General features: G+C 44.0%; 1 protein-coding gene across 2 annotated transcripts in view; it reads right to left on the reverse strand.

The window, feature by feature from the left end:
* Positions 1 to 3316: 3316 nt before the first annotated feature.
* The window catches only part of TBC1D22B (TBC1 domain family member 22B), a 78091-nt gene continuing 59271 nt past the window's right edge, over positions 3317 to 22136 (reverse strand). Inside the window, exon 12 of one of the 2 annotated variants that reach the window (XM_041766900.1) lies at positions 3317 to 5714. In XM_041766900.1, coding sequence (XP_041622834.1) covers positions 5586 to 5714 — 129 coding nt within the window. In that variant the 3' untranslated portion in view covers positions 3317 to 5585. The remainder of the gene's footprint in view (positions 5715 to 22136) is intronic. The other variant, XM_041766893.1, reaches the window with a different exon arrangement.

The following is a 22136-nucleotide window of genomic DNA, read 5'->3' on the forward strand; positions in this document are numbered from 1 at the left end:
TCATTTCTGACGCTACCTGGAGCTAGCACAGAACCCACAGGATCAGGGCTGTCTCCCCAAACTGTCCCTACTTCAGATGCCAGTCATCTACCCCAGGTTGTCACTTGTATATTGACCAACTGGCTACAAATTGGGGCACTCCCATAACCCCTTCCTCAGGTTTGATAATGTGCCACAAAATGGCTCACAGAACTCCGAGAAACACTTACATTTACTGGTCTATCATAAAGGAACATCTAGATGAAGTACATAAGGTGAGGTCTGGAAGGGTCCCGGGTTTAGGTGCTTTGTCCCTGTGGAGTTGGGGTGCATCATTCTTCCTTGCACATAGATGTGTTCACCAGCCCAGAAACTCTGTGAACCTCTTTGGTAAAGGTTCTGAAGGGAGGTTTCATCATGTAGCCATAACTGATTATTAATTCAATCTCCAGTCCCTTTCCCCTCCCCAGAGGATGGGGATGGGGCCAAAAGTTCCAAGCTTATGGTGATGGCTTAACCTTTCTGGTAACCAGCCCCCCAACTTGAAGCTATCCAGGAGCTCACCATGAGTCGCCTCCAAAGATGAGGAGGTGAACAAAAGATGCTCCTATCACTCAGGGAATTCCAAGGGTTTTAGGAGGTCTGTGTTGGAGACCGGGGGCAGAAACCAAATATATATTCCTTATTATGTTACAAACCACATCTCTCTGACCAGATGGCTTAGGAAGTGTCCCTGCGAGCCAGAGCCAGAGAGTTGTGGGGGGAATTACAATTAATTTTTTCTCCCTCCCAGACCTGCCCCAAGGGCAGGAATCAATTGTGCAGCAGTGTCAGCACTAGTATGGCAGCAGAGAAACACCATAATTCTGGCTGACTAGGAAACAGAGCACTGGTGAGCCAGAGAGTATAAGGGGAATCTCAGGGAAAAGCCAGCTACAGAAGGGGAGGCCAACTCTGTGTATGAACTGGCATACGTTTTGCATTGTCAGGATAAACCCAAAGCAGCGTGGCAATGGCCCACAGAAGTTGAGAGAGAACTTGTAGTTTGAACCTAACTGGGTTGATTGCCTACTAAAACAATACAAAACAAAATGAAGTCTGTGTTTTCGAGAGCAGAGATCAGCAAACTTCTTCCATAAAAGGCCAGATAGGAAATATTTTAGGTTTTGTGGGCCATACAGTCTAGCACGACCACTTAACTCTGCTGTTGTGGTGTAAAAGCTGCCAAAGACAAGATGTAAATAAATAGCATTGCTGTGTTTCAATGAAACTTTATTTATGAAAAGAGGAGGGGGATTGGATCTGGCCCAGGAGCAACAGTTTGCTGACCCTTGCTCTAGAGTATTTTTAAATAAGACCTGAATTCTCACATGTGATATTCAAAATGTTCAGGATACAATCCAAAATTACTCAACACCTGAAGACCTAGAAAAGGGTGATCCGTTTTTAGAGGAAAGACAATTGAAAGATGCCATCCCCAAGATGACCCAGATGTTGGAACTACCAGACGAAAATGTAAAACAGGTATTACAACCATGCTCCATGAGGTAAAAGTAAACACACTTGAAATGAAGGAAAAAACAGTCTCAGTAGAGAAATACAAACTATAAAAAAGAATCAAATGGAAATGCTAGAACCAAAAACCAATATCTGAAATAAAAATTCACTGTATGGGCTTAATAGTAGAATGGAGATGACAGAAAAGGAGTCAATGAACTTAATGATGGATGAGGAGAAAGCCCCTAGTCTGAAGAACAGAAAGGAAAAAAAGTGAATAAAACAGATTTTGAGGAACTATAGGTCCAACATTCATATCACTGGAGTCTAAAAGGAGTGAGATTGGTACAGAAAAATATTTGAAGAAAGAATCACTGAGAGCTTCTCAAATTTGATGAAAGACATAAAATTATATATTCAAGAAACTCAAACCCAAACAGAATACAACCCCCCCCCAAAAAAACACAACTCCACAAACAAAAGCCCACACTCAGATATAAAAACTTCTGAAACCCAAAGTAAAAGAAAAAAATCTAAAAAGCAGTCTGAGAAAAACATGGTGGTTCCTCAAAATATCAAAAATAGAATTATCATATAGTCCAGCAATTCCACTTATGGGTATATACCCAAAAGAATTGAAAATAAGGTCTTTAAGTGATAGTTATTAAAGATTTATTTAATTTTGAGAGAGTGCTCGTGTGCATGTGAGCAGGGGGAGGGGCAGAGGAAGAGGGAGAGAAGCAGACTCTATGCTGAGTGCACATAGCCAGATGCAGGGCTTGATCCCAAAATCCTGAGGTCACAACCTAAGCTGAAATCAAGAGTCCAACACTCAACCGACTGAGCCACCCAGGAGGCCCTCTAAGTGATATTTATATACCCATGTTCATAACATTATTCTCAAAAGCCAAAAAATGGAACCCAACTGATCAACAGATAGATGGAAACAAAATATGGTGTGTGTGTGTTGGAATATTATTCAGCCTTAAAAAATGGAAGGGAATTCTGATATAGGCCACAAACTGAATGAACCCTGAGGACATTATGCTAAGTGAAATAAGCCAGTCCAAAAAGACAAATAATGTATTATTCCACTTATGTAAGTTGCCTAGAGTAGTCAAATTCCTGGAGATACAAAGTAGAATGAATGGCGGTTGCCAGGGGCCATATGGAGGAGGAGATAGGGAGCTGTTGTTTCAGGGGTACAGAGTTCTAGTTTTGCAAGTTGAGTTCTGGAGATGGGTGATGGTGCTGGTTGCTTGACAATAGGAATACACTGAACACAACTGAACTGTACACTTCGAAGTGATTAAGATGGCAAACTTTATGTTATGTATGTACTGCCATGACTTTTATTATTTTTTAAAGATTTTATTTGTTTATTTATGAGAGACACACAGAGAGAGGCAGAGGCACAGGCAGAGGGAGCAGCAGGCTGCTTCCTTTTTCTTTGTCCCCTTTATCCATCCTGTTGCTTGGCAAGTGGATGCAGTGGCTGGAGTGCTAGCTGCTCTCTTCCCGTGAAGACCTAGAGAAGGAGTCCAGGTTCCTAAAGACTGTGAATCAGACCCATCATACTAGCCCTGGGTGGCCTACTTTTGGGCTTTCATGGGAGGGAGAATTAATTTCCTTTGGTTTTTTGTTTAAGATTTTACTCATTTGAGAGAGAGAGAGCATGGCCAAGTGCTCCAGGTGGAGGGCCAGAGGGAGAGGGAGAAGCAAACTCCCTGCTGAGCGCAGAGCCCCTTATGGGGCTGGGTCTCCATCCCAGGACTCTGAGATCATGATCTGAGCTGAAGTCAGACACTTGACTGAATGAATGAACCACCCAGGTGCCTCGTAAATTCCCCTGTCGTGTAAGCCACGATTATTTTTTTGGTTTGTGCTGCATGTTGCTGAATGTAATCCTAATATAGATCCTGATTACTGAAACTAAGCAACACTCTCAAAGGAGTCATAGGAAGAAGTTCTGGGTGAAGAAACCATTCAAGTGTTTATCACAGGGCTTGCTTGGCACGTGGCAAGGTACTCTATGTTAGTGGTTAGGTCCCATGTTCATTTTTGTATTTTCTGCAGGATCCATCACAGAGTAGATGCTCAGTCCTCTGTGACTGCCTGGTGATTTTCTGTTGATCTCCTGCTTGCCCCACAGAGGACTTGTTCCTTCCCTAACCCTTACTAATACCAGCAAGAAAAACCTGAGGAATGGGGACCCCTTTGGTTCCAGGTTATACAAATCCATGGGTGAAAAATCAGCAGTGGAGGAGGAAATACACTATTTATTTACAATTCTTTCACTTTATCCACAATTTCCATACAAACATAAAAACTAAAAAAATAAAACCACCACTTGGGAACACAGGTGTCTTTCTTTAATTAGTCCGGTTGATGGAGGGCCACAGCCCTCTCACTCTGTGAAGGAGACCATTGAGGCACACTGAGGGGGAAGAGGAGACGGTTAGGAAGAATGCCTGAGAAACAGCTCCAGATGAGAATGTAACATGCCAGCGTGGTGGAGCTTCACTGGCAAAGACTCAAAGGTATCACCCACCCGGGGACACCAACCGGCTTCCCCAGAGAATGACGGCTGCTTGCCACCATACCCCCACTGCCCCTCCACTATGGAACTCCAGAAATCAAACAGGCGCCACCCATCTCATGAGCTGGGTGAGGTATGAGGGTGACAGTGGGGGACCCTGGATGCCTCTCACTGAGAAGAGCCCCAAACCCCAGGGAGACACAGAAAACCCCTCTCCTTGGCACGGATGAGTCAGTCACAGCTTCTGTCTTGAATATGATGCTGACTTAAAACGGAAAGACAAAGGCTCTCCCCCAGCCTCCTGGGGAAAGGGAAGGGCTGAAAACATGCAGGAGGGCTTCTGCCTCTGGAGCCGCCTCTCTGGGAGGCGGCTGGGCTCCGGTGAGAGGTGGGGGGCTCTGTGCACCCCTCACGGGGAAGGAGTGGAGCAGATGCTCCACAAAGAGCTGGGGAGGGAAGAGAGGAGCACTCTGAGACACTGATGCTCGGGACAGCCGCCACCGACTCGCCACCGACTCTCGAAGCAGCTCCATCTGCTCGGTGGCCTGCGCTTGGCAGACTCCCACTTTTCCCCTCACGGGAGGGCACCCAGAAACCAACCTGGAGCTGCCAAAAGCACCTGCCTGGCAACTTCCTCTGTGCTCGTGACCTAGATTGCTTTCACATGTTGATGCACATTATAAATATAAAATCATATCTGCTACAAAGAGGACATATATTTGTACATCTTTACCCATATACATAATAACACAATTTACACATAATATCTTGGAGTGGGTCATCATGGAAAAAGGGTTTGGAGAGGTATAAGGCCCCTTCCCCCCTCCCCTGCCCTGATCCTTCTCAAGGGACGCCTGTATACTTGGTCACCGGGGCCCTTCCCAGCTGTTTGTCATGGGGCTGGTCTGGATATGTGTAACTAAATGGCTGACGGGTGTGTACACCCACATATACACACAGACGCAGGCACACACAGACATCTGGTGAGAAAAGGAAAAAGAAAATTCCTAGCCCTTGGGTGCAGGCCTCTTCCCAGAGTTAGAAGCATCAGTACCTCCATCTGAGGACAACAGTCTGAAGCTGCCCGTCACTGGCTCAGACAAGGGCAGAAGGGGAAGGGCTAGGATGGGAGGGGGCGGGGGCAGGAGTCTTGAAAACATAAGGCGTTTTTTGACCTGTGATCAAATCAAACTATGTCACAAAAAGCAACGGCATCAGTCAGGGGCCAGGAGGCGAGAGACAGTCAGCCCATGTAGGGACAAATCCCTGAGCCTTCCCCTTCTTTTGTCCAGTTTCTTTTAAAGGGGCAGACAACCCTGTACCTCCTTTCCTGTCCTCTCCCAGAGCTGGGCCCATCCACATGTCATGGAATACTGAGAGTGGTCCAAGAAACACATCCAGAGACGTGGAGTGGTGGACAGGCACGCCAGAGTTAAGACCTGGGCGGCGGATGTGAGCTTTTTACAGCAGGAGTGGTTCCTGGCCGGAGTCCACGGCTCGCACAGTGGCCACAGTGATCAGATTGCCATCAGAGATGGGGACAGTCTGGGTCCCCCTGAGGAGACAGCACCTATCGGCGGTAGTGATTAGGGGCATCAGCGAACATGTACTTTAGTCTGTACGCCTCAGCGAGAAGCAGCCCAATCTCTTCGTTGCCCCAGTGTATCGTAGGTAGGTTTTGTAGCAGCATCAGGAGACCCTGGAAGGCCAAAAAAGAAGCTTTTTATCATGCCGGTACTATAGACCAAGGGATCAGCAGGCCCTGGAAGGGGGGTCCCTTCCTTCTGGATCACACATCCCATAGGGTCAGCTCCCTCCTCCCAAGCGGCACTCAGCCCCCAACTCCCAGTTCACCTTCAGGAAGCTCTGAAAAGCCTCTGTTGATTCTCTCGTATCCACTAACACCTGCCTCTTTTAAAAATACTATAAACAGAGAACGACACCAACAAATAAAGGTATCTAAAAAGAGAAAAAAAATCACGCATCATCCAACTATACCTCTCTTTATTTTCAAGTTTTTTTCAGCCTTTTTCTCACACACCTATTTCCTTAAATAGCTGTGATAATAATCAGGATTTTTATATGCTTTTTAATCATCTCCTTTTACTATAACTTTAGTGTTTTTCCATGCAGCCTTCAAAAAATGACTATTGTCAGTGTTAGTATCCCATCATGTGGCTATACTCTAATTTACTCAACCATTTACCTTTTGTTAGATATTTGTTTCCTTAAAAAAAAAAAGCTTTATTCAAAAAAACCCCTTTATTCATATTCATAAATGTGTATCCTTTTGCATTTGCTACATTCCTCCCAATCCCAGGGTTCACTTCTAATTGTATTTACTTAGCCTCTGCCCTATTCTCCAGAGACCGCCTCAATCTACCTGTCCAGTTTATTTTCTAATGCCCATGCCTCCTCCAGCTAGGTCCATTTCAGCCGGGTTGATTTGTGCATCCATGGTTTTAATTTATGTTGTTCCTTTAACTTGGGAGACTTTCTCTTTTCTCCTCTACCTATCTCAATCCTATTCTGTTCTCAAAGCCCAGGTCCCTCAAACAGCTCCAGAGAGACAGCCTGTTAAAGAGGATATTAGAATAAAAAGAGAATGAGAGGTTGTCTCTATAATTTAATTCACTACACTGCTGCTGCTGCTACTCAGTGTTCTTTATCCATTCCCTGCCTTTTTTAAAAAGTCTATTTACTTATTTATTTTTAAGTAATCTCTATACCCAACATGGGGCTTGAACCCACAGCCCTGAGGTCAAGAGTCATGTTATAAATAGCAAGACAAAACCCAGAGACATAAGGAGACAGGCAGTTTTGATTACATATAACTTCAATATGTCAAGAGGTGCCAAAAATCAGGTTAAGACATAAGAAACTGACTAAAATATTTTGTAACACTTTAAAAGACAAAAGGTTACCATCCATAATCAAAAAGGAGTCCCTACAAATCAGTAAGAAATAAAGAAGAGCACCAAATAGGAAAACAGGTGAGTCATATGGAAAGGTAATGGGAAGAGTGCCCATGGCCGACCCACATGCAACGAGTATTTTAAAAACCTTGCTTTTAGCTGATCTGGACACTCCAGCAATGTTTTGTAGTTTTCAGTGTAAAGGTCTTGCATATCTTTTATGAGATTTCTGCTTTTAGAAACTTAGCTGTGCACAAAGCTGCCCGTGGCACATCACTACTATGTATGGCCAAGATGCTTAAGATCCCAATCCTGGACAGTGTAAGCCCTGGGTTCTGCCCTAGACCACTCCTTCCCCACTTCCCAGAAAGCAGATACCAATGGAAGAGTGGAAGCAGTTATCTCAGACCATAAGATTAAAGCCATGTGTTGAAGATGGCAGAGCAACAAGACAGAAGAAATCTGAGTCCCTGGCACTTTGGTGGCGGAACAGTAGCCCTGGACTGCTTACACTTAGACTACTTATTAAACGAGAAGTAAACAACTATCTTGTTTTAAGCCCCTGTAGTTCTAGGGTCTTGGTTACAGTAGACAAGTTTATATCATCTTAATAAACACAGGCTGTATTGATCAAAACTAGAAATGCACATGGGCTTTGATCCAGCAACTCTACCTCGGTCTCCCTGTCTTAAGGAAATATTCACACTCCCCCACAAAGGTCTTCACTGCATGCACCACTGCTTCAAACAGTGGGGGTTATCCACATCATGATATACATGGCAGCACACAGAACAAATGAAGGAGAAGGACATGCGCCGAGGTGGAAAGATAATTAAGACATTTTTAGGAGTAAAAAAAAAAACAAAGCATCGTAGAAAAATACTTATATAATGACCCCCCTTAGGTAAATAAGAAAACACAATATATTTCTATATGTATACAAAAAATCTAGAAGATAAGGAGGTAAACTGTTAACCATGGTTACCTTCAGCGACAAGAGACTTTCACATTTTTCCCATTACACTTCTGTATCATTTGAGCAACGCTGTGTTTTCAATTTTTACAATGAAATTTTTTGAAAAAGATTTATTCATTCATTCCAGAGAGAAAGAGAGAGCGAGGGAGTGCATGGGGGCAGGCCAAGGGAGAGAATGCCAAGCAGGCTCCCTGCTGAGCAGAGACTGGGAAGGGACTCTATCTTAGGATCCTGAGCTCGTGACCTGAGCCAAAACCAAGAGTTGGATGCTCAACTGACTAAGCCACCCAGGAGCCCCAACTATACAGTTTTTATATATTACTTATACAGCAGAACATTCTGTGGTGGTTTTGTATAGTAACAAGTAAAAAAGCAAAAAATAAATTACTTGTAACTTCGTAATCAAGAGGAGGTCACTTTTAAGCATTCTAGCGTATTTCCTTCTGAAACTCCTTTTTCTGCACATTTTCCATAGTTGAAACATTTTCTCTATATAATTTTGAATCTGTTTAGCATTTATCATAAACATTTCCTCTAATATTAAAAACTCCTCATAGGTACTTTCTTGGCCAAAGAATTTCTCATGATGCAGATATACCATAATTTACATCTTCCTGTTTTGAGTACTTAATTATTTCTGGTTTTTCATTATAATGAAATTATAATGAATGCCTTGTACATAGAGCCATATTTTAGATTATTTCCTTGGGGCTGAATTCCTAGGAATGAAATTACTATGTCAAAGAACACAAACCTTTCAAAGGTACTTAACACTCATTCAGAAAATGCATTCCAGAAAAATGCTCATTTCCCTAGATCTCCACCAGCACTGCATACTCTTAACAAACACATTTTGTTCATTGTAAACCTCTTTCCTGAGATCTCGAAGCCTGAGTACAGAACTCAAAAGCCTTAAGTCAAAATGGTCGTGAGCTCACGGAAAGATCACAATGAGAAAGGAATCACGCTACACGCTTCTCTCTATATGTTCATACTCCTCTCCCCCACCCATCTTGGTGGCTGGCATCCACTTTCTATTTCCCAAACACTGCAGGTAACCACTCCTTACCACTGCATTCTTGTTACTGAAATTCATTCAACCAGATTCATTATTCAGCTAGTTACTGATATTCACTCAACCCACCCAGATACTACCTTTGCTTTTAAAAACGCTGTCAGCTAATCTAAACATCTCTGGAGGGCGCTTTTCTCATGGTTAACAATTCTCCTGGGTTGTCTTGGCCTGTTCTATGTCTACCTTGTCTTTTGTTTTTGTTTTTAATCTAAACTTTTAAAAAAACGTTGCCCTTGTAATGCAACTATTCTAATTTGATCCTCACCTTTTCTGTACTTCAGACTCTTTGGCTATCTGGAGAAGCCTATGGATCCCTTCTCAGAATGATGGTTTTAAATACATAAAACACACAGTATCACAAAGAAGACCAGTTAAATTGAAACAATTATTAAAATATTTTACACAGATTTATGATACCATCATAGATGTGCTTTATTAATATATTCTAGAATAAGATCTAATGGCAGATTAAATACCATTATTTCAAAGTAGTAGCGAACACAAACAATGTTGAGATATCTGTAACAACTTCATAGGATATGTAAATTTCTGCAATTAGTGACAAAAAAGTAGGTACTGCACATATTACTGTGCTTTCTTGGCTACATTCATCATTGTTGGAAACACTACTTTGAGTTTGGGGTTATTGGAAATAAAGATGATATTATGTTTCCATTCATTTCTAGGGGTCCTCTGACTTCTTTTTCTTTTTTTTGGAGGGATCCCCTGACTTCTAAACATAGACCCTAAGTTAAAGTCCCTTGATCTTGTAGCTTGCCCTTCTTTTGATTCCCACCACAGCCAATAAGAATTCTTATACTTCCCTTCAGAGTAAGTTTATTTTTTTAAAGATTTTGTTTATTTATTCATGACAGAGAGAGAGAGAGAGGGAAAGAGAGAGAGAGAGAGAGAGAGAGAGAGAGACAGAGAGAAGCAGAGACAAGGCAGAGGGAGAAGCAGACTCCATGAAAGGAGCCTGATCCAGGACTCAATCCTGGGACCTGGGTATCATGCCCTGAGCCGAAGGCAGACATTCAACCACTGAGCAACCCAGGCTTCCCCAGAGTAAGTTTAATACCCAAGTATCTATCTTAATGCTAATCTTCTATTTTTAGCTTATTCATTGGAAAACATTTCCTTCTTTCTCTCTCTCTCTCAGTACAATTTGCTTTTATCATTATAGAATTTCAGTCCCATTTTCAATAAACCTGCTGGGTGAGGTCAAATTGCCATCCTATTTCCTTTTTCTTAAGACTTTATTTATTTGAGAGAGAGACAGAGATCATGAGCAGGGAGCCGAAGGCAGACGTATATATATTTTTTGTATATTTTATTGGAGTTCGATTTGCCAACATATGGTATAACACACAGTGCTCATCCCGCCAAGTGCCCCCTCAGTGCCCATCTCCCAGTCACCCCATTCCCCCGCCCACCTCCCTTCCCACCACCCCTTGTTTGGTTCCCAGAGTTAGGAGTCTCTCATGTTTTATCACCTTCTCTGATATTTCCCACTCATTTTCTCTCCTTTCCCCTTTAATTCCTTTCACTACTTTTTATATTCCCTGAATGAATGAGACCATATAATGTTTGTCTTTCTCTGATTCGAAGGCAGATACTTAATCGACTGAACCACACAGGTGCCCTGCTATCCTATTTCTTGAGGACATACTTCATTGACTCAGAACCAACCCCTGCCCTCCATGGAAAGGGAGCTAAAGGAATGGTACATGGTTAGCCTCATCCAGAACATAAGCAAAAAGATCCTGGGAACTTGCGAGCCTCAATGAAACCCTTGGAGTTTCAAGTGTTTATCCTACCTATCATCACAGCCAGCAGTTCCAACCAGGCTGCGAAAGTGAATCGACTGTAGGAACTCTTAGAAATGCTTGGGTCCAAGCTTCATCCCTGGAGTTTTGGATTCTAAAAACCTGGGAATAACATTTCTTCAAAGATCCCAGTAGGCAACCAGGTGTGGGGTTACCACTAGAGGGATTAAAAAGCTCTTAAAGGAAGAAAAGCATATTTGGGATGCAGACCAAACAGTGAGATCCCAAGGAAGGAAATGTCTAGATGTTACACAGACAGTGAATGACCTTTCATTAAATAAATCAAGGTAAATCTATAAAATAAAATATCTTGTAGCCAATTCGGTATTTTAATGTTTTCACAGTTTTTGTACAACCATGTACTCACGTAATGTGTAAAAAGTACAAAAATGGGGGAAATGTAGATGTACAGTTTTTGACATGATAGAACATCCACCATATTTTGTAAAGTGATAAAAAGGGGTTACAAGAGTATATAAAATGGTTGCATTAATGGTTATATACACACAGCATGTATTTATTTGTATAGATTTGCATGGAGAAATGTCTGGAAGGAAATCCATCATCTGTGTGTGGTAAGGGTTCAGGTACTTGGTCTTTTGTCCTCTTTGCTTGTTGGTAGTTCTAATTTTTCTATAACGAATACCTATGCCTGCACAATTGATTAACAATATAGGGGTAATATCTCTAGAAGAGAATATTCTTTGCTGGGATAGAATCAATCTATAATTTCCAACTCCTCTCACCTTGCTAGAAACCTCCAAGAAGGGATCCCTGGGTGGCGCAGCGGTTTAGCGCCTGCCTTTGGCCCAGGGCGCGATCCTGGAGACCCGGAATCGAATCCCACATCAGGCTCCCGGTGCATGGAGCCTGCTTCTTCCTCCGCCTGTGTCTCTGCCCCTCTCTCCCTCTCTCTCTCTCTCTCTGTGACTATCATAAATAAATAAAAATTAAAAAAAAAAAAAAAAGAAACCTCCAAGAAGCCTTGAAATTTAATCCTGGCTAAGTTAACACACCTGTGCGCCCCTAGCCAGGAAGGCGCAGCATGAGGAGGCACTCTGCCACCTAGTGGCTATTCCTAGGAACTGCACCCCTTATCATAGAGTCCCATCAATGGGAAACCCGGCCCAATGCATTATCGATAAATTTGGGGGGGTCCCTGGGTGGCGCAGAGGTTTAGCGCCTGCCTTTGGCCCAGGGCGCGATCCTGGAGACCCGGTATCGAATCCCACGTCGGGCTTCCGGTGCATGGAGCCTGCTTCTCCCTCTGCCTGTGTCTCTGCCTCTCTCTCTCTCTCTCTCTCTCTCTCTCTGTGTGTGTGTGTGACTATCATAAATTAAAAAAAAAAATTTTTTTTAAATTTGGGATAGTAGAAAAAAATTAGAAACTAAGTGGCTGGGGGAAAAAGGTATTAATCACAAATCAGGTGCTTTTATCTAGGAATAGAGCAGATATACCGTGGGGGCAGGGAATAACTGAAGATTTGCTACAAAGCCAGGTCATGGGAGCACAAAGCATGACACGCAATGGGACGAAATACAATAGTCATGACAGGACAGCTTATAGCGCAAACAGCAGAGAGCAGCTCCAAATTAATAGGAAGGGACCAAAGAAAAGTTGGAAATGGCTAAAATAGCAGAAAACAGCCTGACCTTGGTACCGACTGAGAATCCAGAGGATCCTAAAGGAAAAGGAGTATAGCAGAAAAGGAATTGGAGCCATGGGGGTGGAGGAAATGATAATAAGATAAATGAGCCAAAGGAGAAGGGATAGAGGTTATAACCCTATATGGAAAAGGTACAGGGGAAGCCCATTAGAGTATGTCTAATAGATGGAAGAACTTCATCCTAGATGAAGAACATCAAGGGTAATAATCATTATAGTGACAGTTATCATTTATTGAGTACTTACTATATACCAGATGGGGCTCTAAGTGCTTTACATGTGCTCTCTATTGACTTAATCTTCACATCAACTCTACGAGATGCATAATATCACTTCTATTTTACAGATAAGGAAATCGAGGCAAAGAGATTAAGGAATTTGTCCCAGGGTCGCACAGTAGTGCTGGGCTGGAATTTGAACCCAGGCACTCTGACACTAGAGGTAGTGCACATAACCACTATAATATACACTGCTTACCCTGGTGTAAGAAGAGAAGTGGGGCAGGATATAGTAGGAACAAGAAGAAAGGAAGTCTCATAGTAGAGGCTGTTTGAAGGAGACATGGAAGAGCTGCTTGATTTTACTCAGTGATAAGAACCAAGCACAACCAGACAGGATATGGAATGATTAACAGCAAAGAATTTAAAGACCACATAAAATATACACTATTAAGTAAGATACTGTGTGTAAAATCACTTAGCAATACTGGAACATCCTTTGCAAATGTAAAGTGTATTCAAGCATGTAAAAATATTTTCTTAGTCAAATAAGCAGCACTTTAAAATAAATCCTCCGTTTTGAAAATCAGCGAGGTAGCAAAACAATTCCCCTGGTTACAATATAAACTTCCAAAAACACATCCTTGAATGTAAACTTTTTGAGACTGTTCACTGGTTTTCTGCCAAAGTGCATTTAGCAAGTTTCCCATCAGAGAAGGCTATGCTGTGTCCCCCTCAACAGTATGTTTTATGTCTACAGACTGTGCCCTTCCTCACGCCAGCCTGCTTTGGGTGAAAGATCTTCAGTTCCCAGGGCTCCCTGGGTAGGATTCAAACTGACAATTCGCTGGATGTCTGTAAAGACGGGGCCTGCATTGGACAACGTTCCGAAATCCTACCCTCAAGTATCTGCAGAAGTGGTGGGTGGGTGCCATTGGGTTGAAGGGATTTACTTATATCTTGTTTGTTATCTAGGCCTGGGACACTTTGTAGGCTTAGCACTGTTTGCATTGAACAACTCTGGCCTGCCTTCCACAAGACCTGAAGAATAGGAATGTCTCCAAGGTTTTCTTCTGCAGGATGAAGGCAGATTTTCAGATCAGCCGCCACTTTGGTTTAGGGTCATCAGCTGGCCCCACTGACTCCTTGTCGGTTCTCTTTTTATATGAAGGAATTCTGATTATTAGCCTTTGGAGTACCCTGCACTGTGCTTCTCAAAATCAGTTTGGAGCCAAGACCTTGTTGGCACCTGTCCAACATCCTGTGGGTCCCATGCTCTTCTGGGTTCTCAGAGATGCTGCTTTTTCTAAGATGACTTTTTAGACTGGGGCAGTGATGGGTAAATCCCAGGTGGGTAAATAAGTGCCTGCTCTCTGACTCGGGCGCACACACACCTTTCCCACTCATAGTGGAATAGTTTTCAGGCTCCTGTGGGTTACTTAGTACAAATTTTCTTTCTTTTCTGTTTCTTTGTTTCTTTCTTTCTTTGTTGCTCTCTAATATAAACTAAGGGTTTATTACAAAATACAAAATGGTAGTTTATCAGGGGTTCAAGAAAAAAAGAGGCCATAAGCCTGCCCTGGGCGAGGCTGGGGGCCAGAAGCCAGGCTTAGGAACTGGCCAAAAGTCACTGGTTTACAACCCCCCGGCAGATTGTTGTTCTTCAGGATTGCTGCCACCCAGTTCTTATCTTACTGCTTGTATGCTGAGTGCTCCAAGGCATGGAACCCTGGTGTAATGTACATTTCTCTCTTGAAATGCTGGGGTAGGGATCACAAAAGCCTGACCTTGATGGACAGCATGCTATAGTGCGGGAGGGTGGGTATGAAGGCCATGGCCACCGTATTCTCAGGGTCACTCACCTGAAGCCAGACTTGCTGTACTACATTCAATTTTTCTAGAGTCTGTGGCAGCTCTGGGACATTGATGGAGCAAATCAGATCAAAGACCCCGGGCACACTGCTCACAGGAACCTGCTTGTCCTCTTTATTCATAATTCCCAGGTATTCTCCAGAGTGCTCACAGACGAGGAGGTTGCTGGTCTCCAGTTCTCCAGGAAGCTGTTCCCACCCTGCTGCTGCCCATCACCGGGGAACTGCTGCCGACCTGTACAGGTGGTCTGTACACATTTTTTCCCCCGAGTACCCACAATTCAGCATAACTCACGTTCTTCTAAATGCACACTGTATTTTTGATTTTTGGAAGTGTCTTCTTCTCCCTTCCAGCAACTCCTTTTGTTTTGGTCTAACTATGTGGTGGTGTGTTGACCCACAGAGGGCCTGCCACACATTCCCTCACTCACAGAACTCATTCAACAATCTCCTGTCCTGGGTTTCACCTGTTAACCTGCTTTGGGAAGCCTCTCCCAAAGTCTGACACCCACAATCTGCCCTGATGACGTACTCTATTGCTGGATGTCAGGAATAAAAACATGTTTTCCGGTGATCAAATTCTGTGGCTCTGCAAGCTCATTTAACATTCCAGCTTCAGCCTTAGCCAAAGGGCAGGAAAGTACAGTCTCTGCTATGATTCACTGCGACTCCCTAGTTCACTCTGCTGGCCTCCTGGGGTGGGACCCAGGCATTCGTCTCCTTCCATCTCCAGAGAGCAGGCAGTGCAAGTCAAGGCCCAGACATTCCTGGGCCAGGCTCTAGGGCCGGGCTCTTGATATGATGAAGAAAGGGGGTCAAAGATTCCCCCTGATTTAGGGTCAAGCCCAGAATCAGGTCTTGCAGCACTGTCCCCTCCTACTGTGCCCCACTGCCTTCTCTCTGCCTCTTCCCTCCACCAACACTGCAATCTCCTACCTCTACAGGGCCTTTGCTCTGGCTGCATGTCTGCTAGGAAAATTTGCCGTGGCAGATCTTTGTGCAGCTGGCTGCAGCTGCCATGTCCTCTCCCTACCTTACCACCAGGGAGATGGCGCCCAGCAAACTGCAGGCCAGGGACAAGTGCTGAGGAGGGCTGTGTGGGACAGCAGGCCTTCCAGCTCTCAGCTGCTCAGGCTAGGTCCCCAGACAGTGCCCTTTGCTCACCTCCTCCTTCGAAGGCCAGTGGTGGCAACAAGACACCTTAATAGGCCTCCCTGGGCGACAGAGCTCTCTCTAGGCTCACAGCTGGGGAAGAGAGGCATCCAGTCCCTCCCTTAGCAGCACACAGCTGTACACAGGAGACTTGCCAGTTATGATCAGGGTGCTCACATCCAAGGCAGACCTGCCTCTGACTACCACCAAAACTTCCCCTCTGCCAGGGTGTACCAACGTCATCCATCACACCCCCAACACTCAGTGTCACAGTCTCTTGCACAGCCACTTCCCTCATAGTCAGTAGCCCTAAATCCTAGGGTCACCCTTTTCCCTTCAAGCACCCAAGAGACAAATAACATCAGGATCCTCACTTAATACCAAGATTCCTATGTGAGAAAGGAAGAATTTATCCACATTGGTTTAGGTAATTATTACATGGCCAACTGTCTATTTAGTAGGAAGATTTAATTTTTTTATTGTTTATTTGACAGAGAGCCAGAGAGAGCCAGAGAGCACAAGTGGGGGTAATGGCAGAGGCTGAGGGAGAAGGAGGCTCTCAGCTGAGCAGGGAGACTGATGTGGGACTTGATCCCAGGACCCCATGATCACACCCTGAGGTGAAGGCAGAAGCTCAACCACTGAGTCATCCAGGTGACCCTAATAGGCAGATTTTAGTGTTAGTTTTCCTCCATTATTTACTTTCCTCAATGGTGGCCCCATCGCAAACTGAACCATGTGGCCTTCTATCATGCACTCTGCTGCAACTTTTTTTTACTTTTTCAGCGAGGCATAACTTACATATAGTAACTACACAATCTTAAGTGTACACCTGGATGATTTTTATGTATGTAGCCATCACTAGATCAAGATAGAGAACACTTCCTGGGCCCCAGAAGATTCATGTTCCTCGCCAGTCAATACTCCCTCCACAACCAGTGACTTGACAGAGATCATGAAAAAAATTTTACCTGTTCTTGGACTTCACATAAATGTTTTCCTACAATCTTATTTCCAAAGTTATAATGATACCTCTGAATATTTTTTAGGGGCAAAATATTGGCTTAACCAGGGCTCCTTGGAGAATGGGTGATTCCAAGGTGGGGCAAAGAAAATATAAGCTAAGAACATCTCATGTTCTTAAGTGCTTTAAAAATGACAGGATCATGGAATGCCTGGGTAGCTCAGTGTGTTGAGCATTCAACTCTTGATTTCACCTCAGGTCCTGTGATCAAGTCTCCCCGTCAGGCTCCGCGCTCAGTGTGAAGTCTGAGATTCTCTCTCTCCCTCTGGCCTTCCCCCTGCTCATGCGTGCACTCTCTCTAAAATAAAATCTTAAAAAAAAAAAAAGATGGGATCAAAAGACATCTTAAAGGAGCACCCAAGGGCCAAAGCTGAGACAATCTGAATAGCAAAATAATGAGTGTCTAATAACCCATGAAAAAAATAAACACCCATGAATCTATACTGACATAAATAAATACTTGAATAAATAAAGGGGAGACTCAAAATAATGAGTGTCTAATAACCCATGAAAAAAAATAAACACCCATGAATCTATACTGATATAAATAAATACTTGAATAAATAAGGGGGACAGCTCTCCCTTACAGAAGAATGGCAACTAATAGATATAGAAGAAGTGGTGAAAATAGAAAATCTCCATTAGGCAAACATCTTACAGGCAAGAACCGTTAATGGATATTAAGATTAGTGGGTGAAATAATGATGAGAAACAGTGGAATTATATAGTATCAGTGTTTCCCCAGAAGATACTTAATAATTACCAAAGGGGAAATAGTAACTTTACAGTGGAGAAGTCTGGAGACCTACCTAAGGCAAGTGATTAAGGGCAGCAGGAATGAGACATGCCAACGCCATGGGCCTCCAGATGATATGAGATCCTGAGAAGAACACATCACCTCTGTGGTTTCTTCCCCAAAAGGTATGACTCTCAATGTCATTGTAAGAAAACATCAGACAACCCCAAAGTAAAGGTCATCCTGTAAAATAACTAATCACTACCCTTTAAAAGTTTTGAAAATTTTCTTTGTCAAGGAAGACAAAGACTGAGGAACTGTCCCAGATTAGGGTCCTAAATTGGATCCTGGTCTAGAAAAAAGGCATTAATGGGAAAACTGGTAAAATTCAAATAAGGTCTGTAGATAAATAATATCTTATCAACTTGAAGTTCCTGGTTGGTTAATTATAGTATAGAAGATGTAAACATTAAATGGATATGAGTGGACTATTTGGGAACTCTATTTTTGCCACATTTCATAAGTATAAAATTATTTCAAAATAAAAAATAGAGTACACTTTTTTAAAAACCTGGTTTGAGGGGCACCTAGGTAGCTGAGTTGTTTAAACATCTGCCTTCAACTCAAGTCCTGATCCTTGGCCTGGTCAGACTCCCTCTCCCTATGCCCCTCCTTCCAACTCATTCCCTCCCCCTCCCCCATCCCTCCCTCTTTCCAAAATAAATAAATACATCCTATAAAACAAAAACAAAAACAAAAAAACCCTGGTTTGAGTGGAGTCCCTCCTCCTGGGGCCCCTCCTGCATCTGACATTCAGCCCCTAGAGCGCCGGTGGCTCTCTCAGGGCCTGGGTGGGGCTCTAAGACTTCCCAGACAGAGGCCCAGACCCGGCTCCAGCAACTTGCACACACGCCCAGAACTCCCTGTTGCCTTCAGGCACGGTGGTCATTCGGGCTCGGCTCCGCCTGGGCTCCACCTTCCCATGGAGACCAAGGAGGGAGGGCAGGAAGAGGAATGAGGAAGTCACAGGTCCTTCTGGCAGCAGCAGAAGAAAAACCCAGGAGCCAATATAGTAGAACAAGAAGAGGACCTTGGAGCACTTCTTTCTCAGTCTTAAAACAACCAATTTGTTGTTAAACATTTACTTTGTGAGAAGAAAGCCTGAGAGTGATTGTCAATGAAAGGTGAGAATGTCAACGTGGATGGAACTGGAGGGTATTATGCTGAGTGAAGTAAGTCAATCGGAGAAGGACAAACAGTGTATGTTCTCATTCATTTGGGGAATATAAAAAATAGTGAAAGGGAATATAAAGGAAGGGAAAAGAAATGTTGGGAAATATCAGGAAGGGAGACAGAACATAAACACTCCTAACTCTGGGAAACGAACTAGGGGTGGTGGAAGGGGAGGAGGGCGGGGGGTGGAGGGGAATGGGTGATGGGCACTGAGGCGGACACTTGACGGGATGAGCACTGGGTGTTTCTCTGTATGTTGGTAAATTGAACACCAATAAAAATTAATTAAAAAAAAAAAAAAGAAAGAAAGGTGAGAATGGTGGAGGGTAGAAGCCCTGAGAAGGGGAGGAGGAGGCAGTGCCTGAGGCAGGCAGATCAGATTCTTGCTTGGGAACCTTGAGTAGCTACTGTGTGAATTCAGCTCAAGTGCCCCAGTTGTCTGGCCAGGCCCCTAAGGCAGAGGCAAAAGAACACAATCCATTTGTGTGGCACGAATTCTGGGTATCAACCACTTACTCCCTGGGTGACCTTGGGCTAGTTAATCTCACTGAGACTCAGTTTGCTCATTTGTAAAATGGGAAGGAGGGTGCAGTTATGATTTACCTTGTGGGACTATTGCAAGGATTAAATTAACACAGTAAGCATTTAGATTAGTGCTTAGAACACATTAAAGTGCTAAGAATTCTTTTTTTTTTTTTTAATTTTTATTTATTTATGATAGTCACACAGAGAGAGAGAGAGAGGCAGAGACACAGGCAGAGGGAGAAGCAGGCTCCATGCACCGGGAGCCTGACGTGGGATTCGATCCCGGGTCTCCAGGATCGCGCCCTGGGCCAAAGGCAGGCGCCAAACCGCTGCGCCACCCAGGGATCCCAAGTGCTAAGAATTCTTTGTTATTCCATTGAACCTTACGAAATTGCTAGTATCTGACCATTTGGGCCTATAAAAACAATGCCGTAAGCCTCACCCCAATATTATCATGATCCTTCCATTAGACCAGCCCAGGCTGAAAGCCAGAAATGCCAAGGGGCCCCCCCATGCTATGAAAGTGCCTTGGCCCAGATCTGTTAGAAGCTCTCATTTCAAGAGGTCCATGGCTCAGAAGATGGGCCATCCTGCCCCTACTTCTGTGTACCGAGCTGCCTCAGGTCCCCTTGCTCAGAGGTCTCAGGAAGGAAATATCCTCAAGTGATCCTCCTGTCATCAGTTCTTGGTCCCCTCTCCCAGGCAATGTGAATCCAGATATCTGCTCAGCTAAGGAGAAGTAGGTGCCCTTCCTTCTGGGGGCTTTTGCCACAGCTGTGACACTGCCCTTTGCCCCACACCCTTTGACACCCCCTCTCCAGTCCTGTTTGCTCAACCAGCTTGGTAGTTTCTCCCAGGATCAGGTAAGTAAGTCACATGGTTTACTCAGAAGTCACACATCTACTCAGACGTGGTTCCTAAAACTGTCTTCACCTCACTGAGTACATTTCAGGGAGCAATAATAATAATAAGCGCCCTGTTCTGAGGCTGTAGGGCAACTACACCATTCTAACTGCTTCATGTGTATTAACTGTTTAATCCTCACAATAGCCTTAGGAGGTAGGTACTCTTATCCTCATTTTACAGGTAAGAACATTGAGGCACAGAAAGTCAAGTTACTTTGCTTAAAGTTGCACACCTAGAAAGGTGGCAGAGCTAGGATCTGACCCCAGGCATGTTTTCTTTTCTTAGCCATAACATCATGGAACTGTGGGGCTAGGAGGGACTTTGCAGATTATCCAGTTTAACTGTCCCTTCCATTTCGTCTAAAAAAAAAAGGTGACACTCCTCGAGTAGACTAAGTAACGTGTTAATAGAGCAGCAGGCACAATCCTCATTGTCATTCTGTGGGTTACTGCAGAAAGATCTCAAATCCATCAGATAATCAAATATGCAACCCAGGAAAGAAGAACATCTCTATGTCTAACATAGTTTTAAAGTCACAGACTATTATGGTCCTACGCTCTGCCAATATTGTGAACTGCTAAAAGCCATTCCAGGAATCATCTCCACCTCTCTGAGCTAATCTGGGAAGCACTTTTATCACATATGACAAGGCCCTCTGAGCCTGGCTCATGATAACTAAATTAAACTTCATCCTCTTGAAATCCTGCTCCACCTCAACCACATTATCAAAATTGATAGCTTACCCCAGCACACGGCCATTCCAGCCCCTCATGCTCATTTATCCTAGGATGTCACATATGCTGCTTGTTGGCAGAAGCTGTGGCTCTTTACCAGCTGCCTGTGGCAGAAGCCCGCTTTCCCCTTTGCCTTCCAAAGCCCTTACTTGGGCAAGTTGGGTCCCGTCTTTTCATCTATCCACTGAGCGGACTTCTGTTCTTTAACCACCTAATGACAATTACGGAGAGGTACAGCTCTGGGATCATAGAAAGCCTTCTGTTACTCTTGAGAACACCTATGTTAGTAGTTAGAACTTAGAAGAACAGTTGACCTTCTCTGGCTTTCCCCCCTGCTTTTAAGAGTCATAGATGAGGGAGGGAAGGAGAGAGGGAGGAAGAAGGAAGGAAGGAGAAATCCCTTAGTCCAGAAATGTGCAAAGCAGAGAAAGACAAGCCCCCCAGCCTACCCCAGAGAGAACTATGAACAAGCTCCAGGCCTGTCTCTGGAGACTGCAGAGCTTCGCAATCCATCTCCTCGAACCCAATTCCCCATTACCCCTTCTTGTAGGCCTCTTGGAACAGCAGCTTGGCTTTCCATCGTTTAACACGTACCCTCCGTCTTCTTCACATCCCTAGCCAAGGCTTCCAGGCTGCCCCACTCTCCCTGGCCACCCCCCTCTGTCTCCTTTGCTCTGTCCACCTCTTCTCCCCAGCTGTCTCACAAAGGTGTGGCAGTGCTCAGGCCTGGACTTCTCCTCTCCTCTGGGAAAGAGGCCTCACCCTCTGTGTGTGACTGTCCACACTCATTTCCTTACAGGTCTCTACTGTCCTGGCTTTAAGGACCATCTAGCCAAAGGTTCCTAAATATACATGTCCAATCCAGACCTCTTTCTCTCTTTTGAGCTCTCAACTCATAAGATTTATTTGCCTATCTAGATCTCCATTTGGGTGTCTAATGGCAGTTCAAATTCGACATGCCCAAACCTGAACTCCTGAAAGTCCTCCATAAACCTGTTCCTCCTATAGCCTTCTTGTAAACTCAGTCATCCTAACTCAACCCTTCCTGTCCTACTCTACACTCAATTCATCAAGAAATCCTGTTGGCTCTATTAACTATATATATATATATATATATATATATATATATATATATATATATGATCTAATATATATGCGTACACACACACACACACACAAAGATCTGCCCACTTGTCACACCCCCACTGATGCCATGCAGGTTCAAGCCACCCTCACATCTCACCTGGAGGACTCTAACAGCCTA

The sequence above is a fragment of the Vulpes lagopus genome, chromosome 1, assembly GCF_018345385.1.
Source record: "Vulpes lagopus strain Blue_001 chromosome 1, ASM1834538v1, whole genome shotgun sequence".
NCBI classification, from domain to species: domain Eukaryota; kingdom Metazoa; phylum Chordata; class Mammalia; order Carnivora; family Canidae; genus Vulpes; species Vulpes lagopus.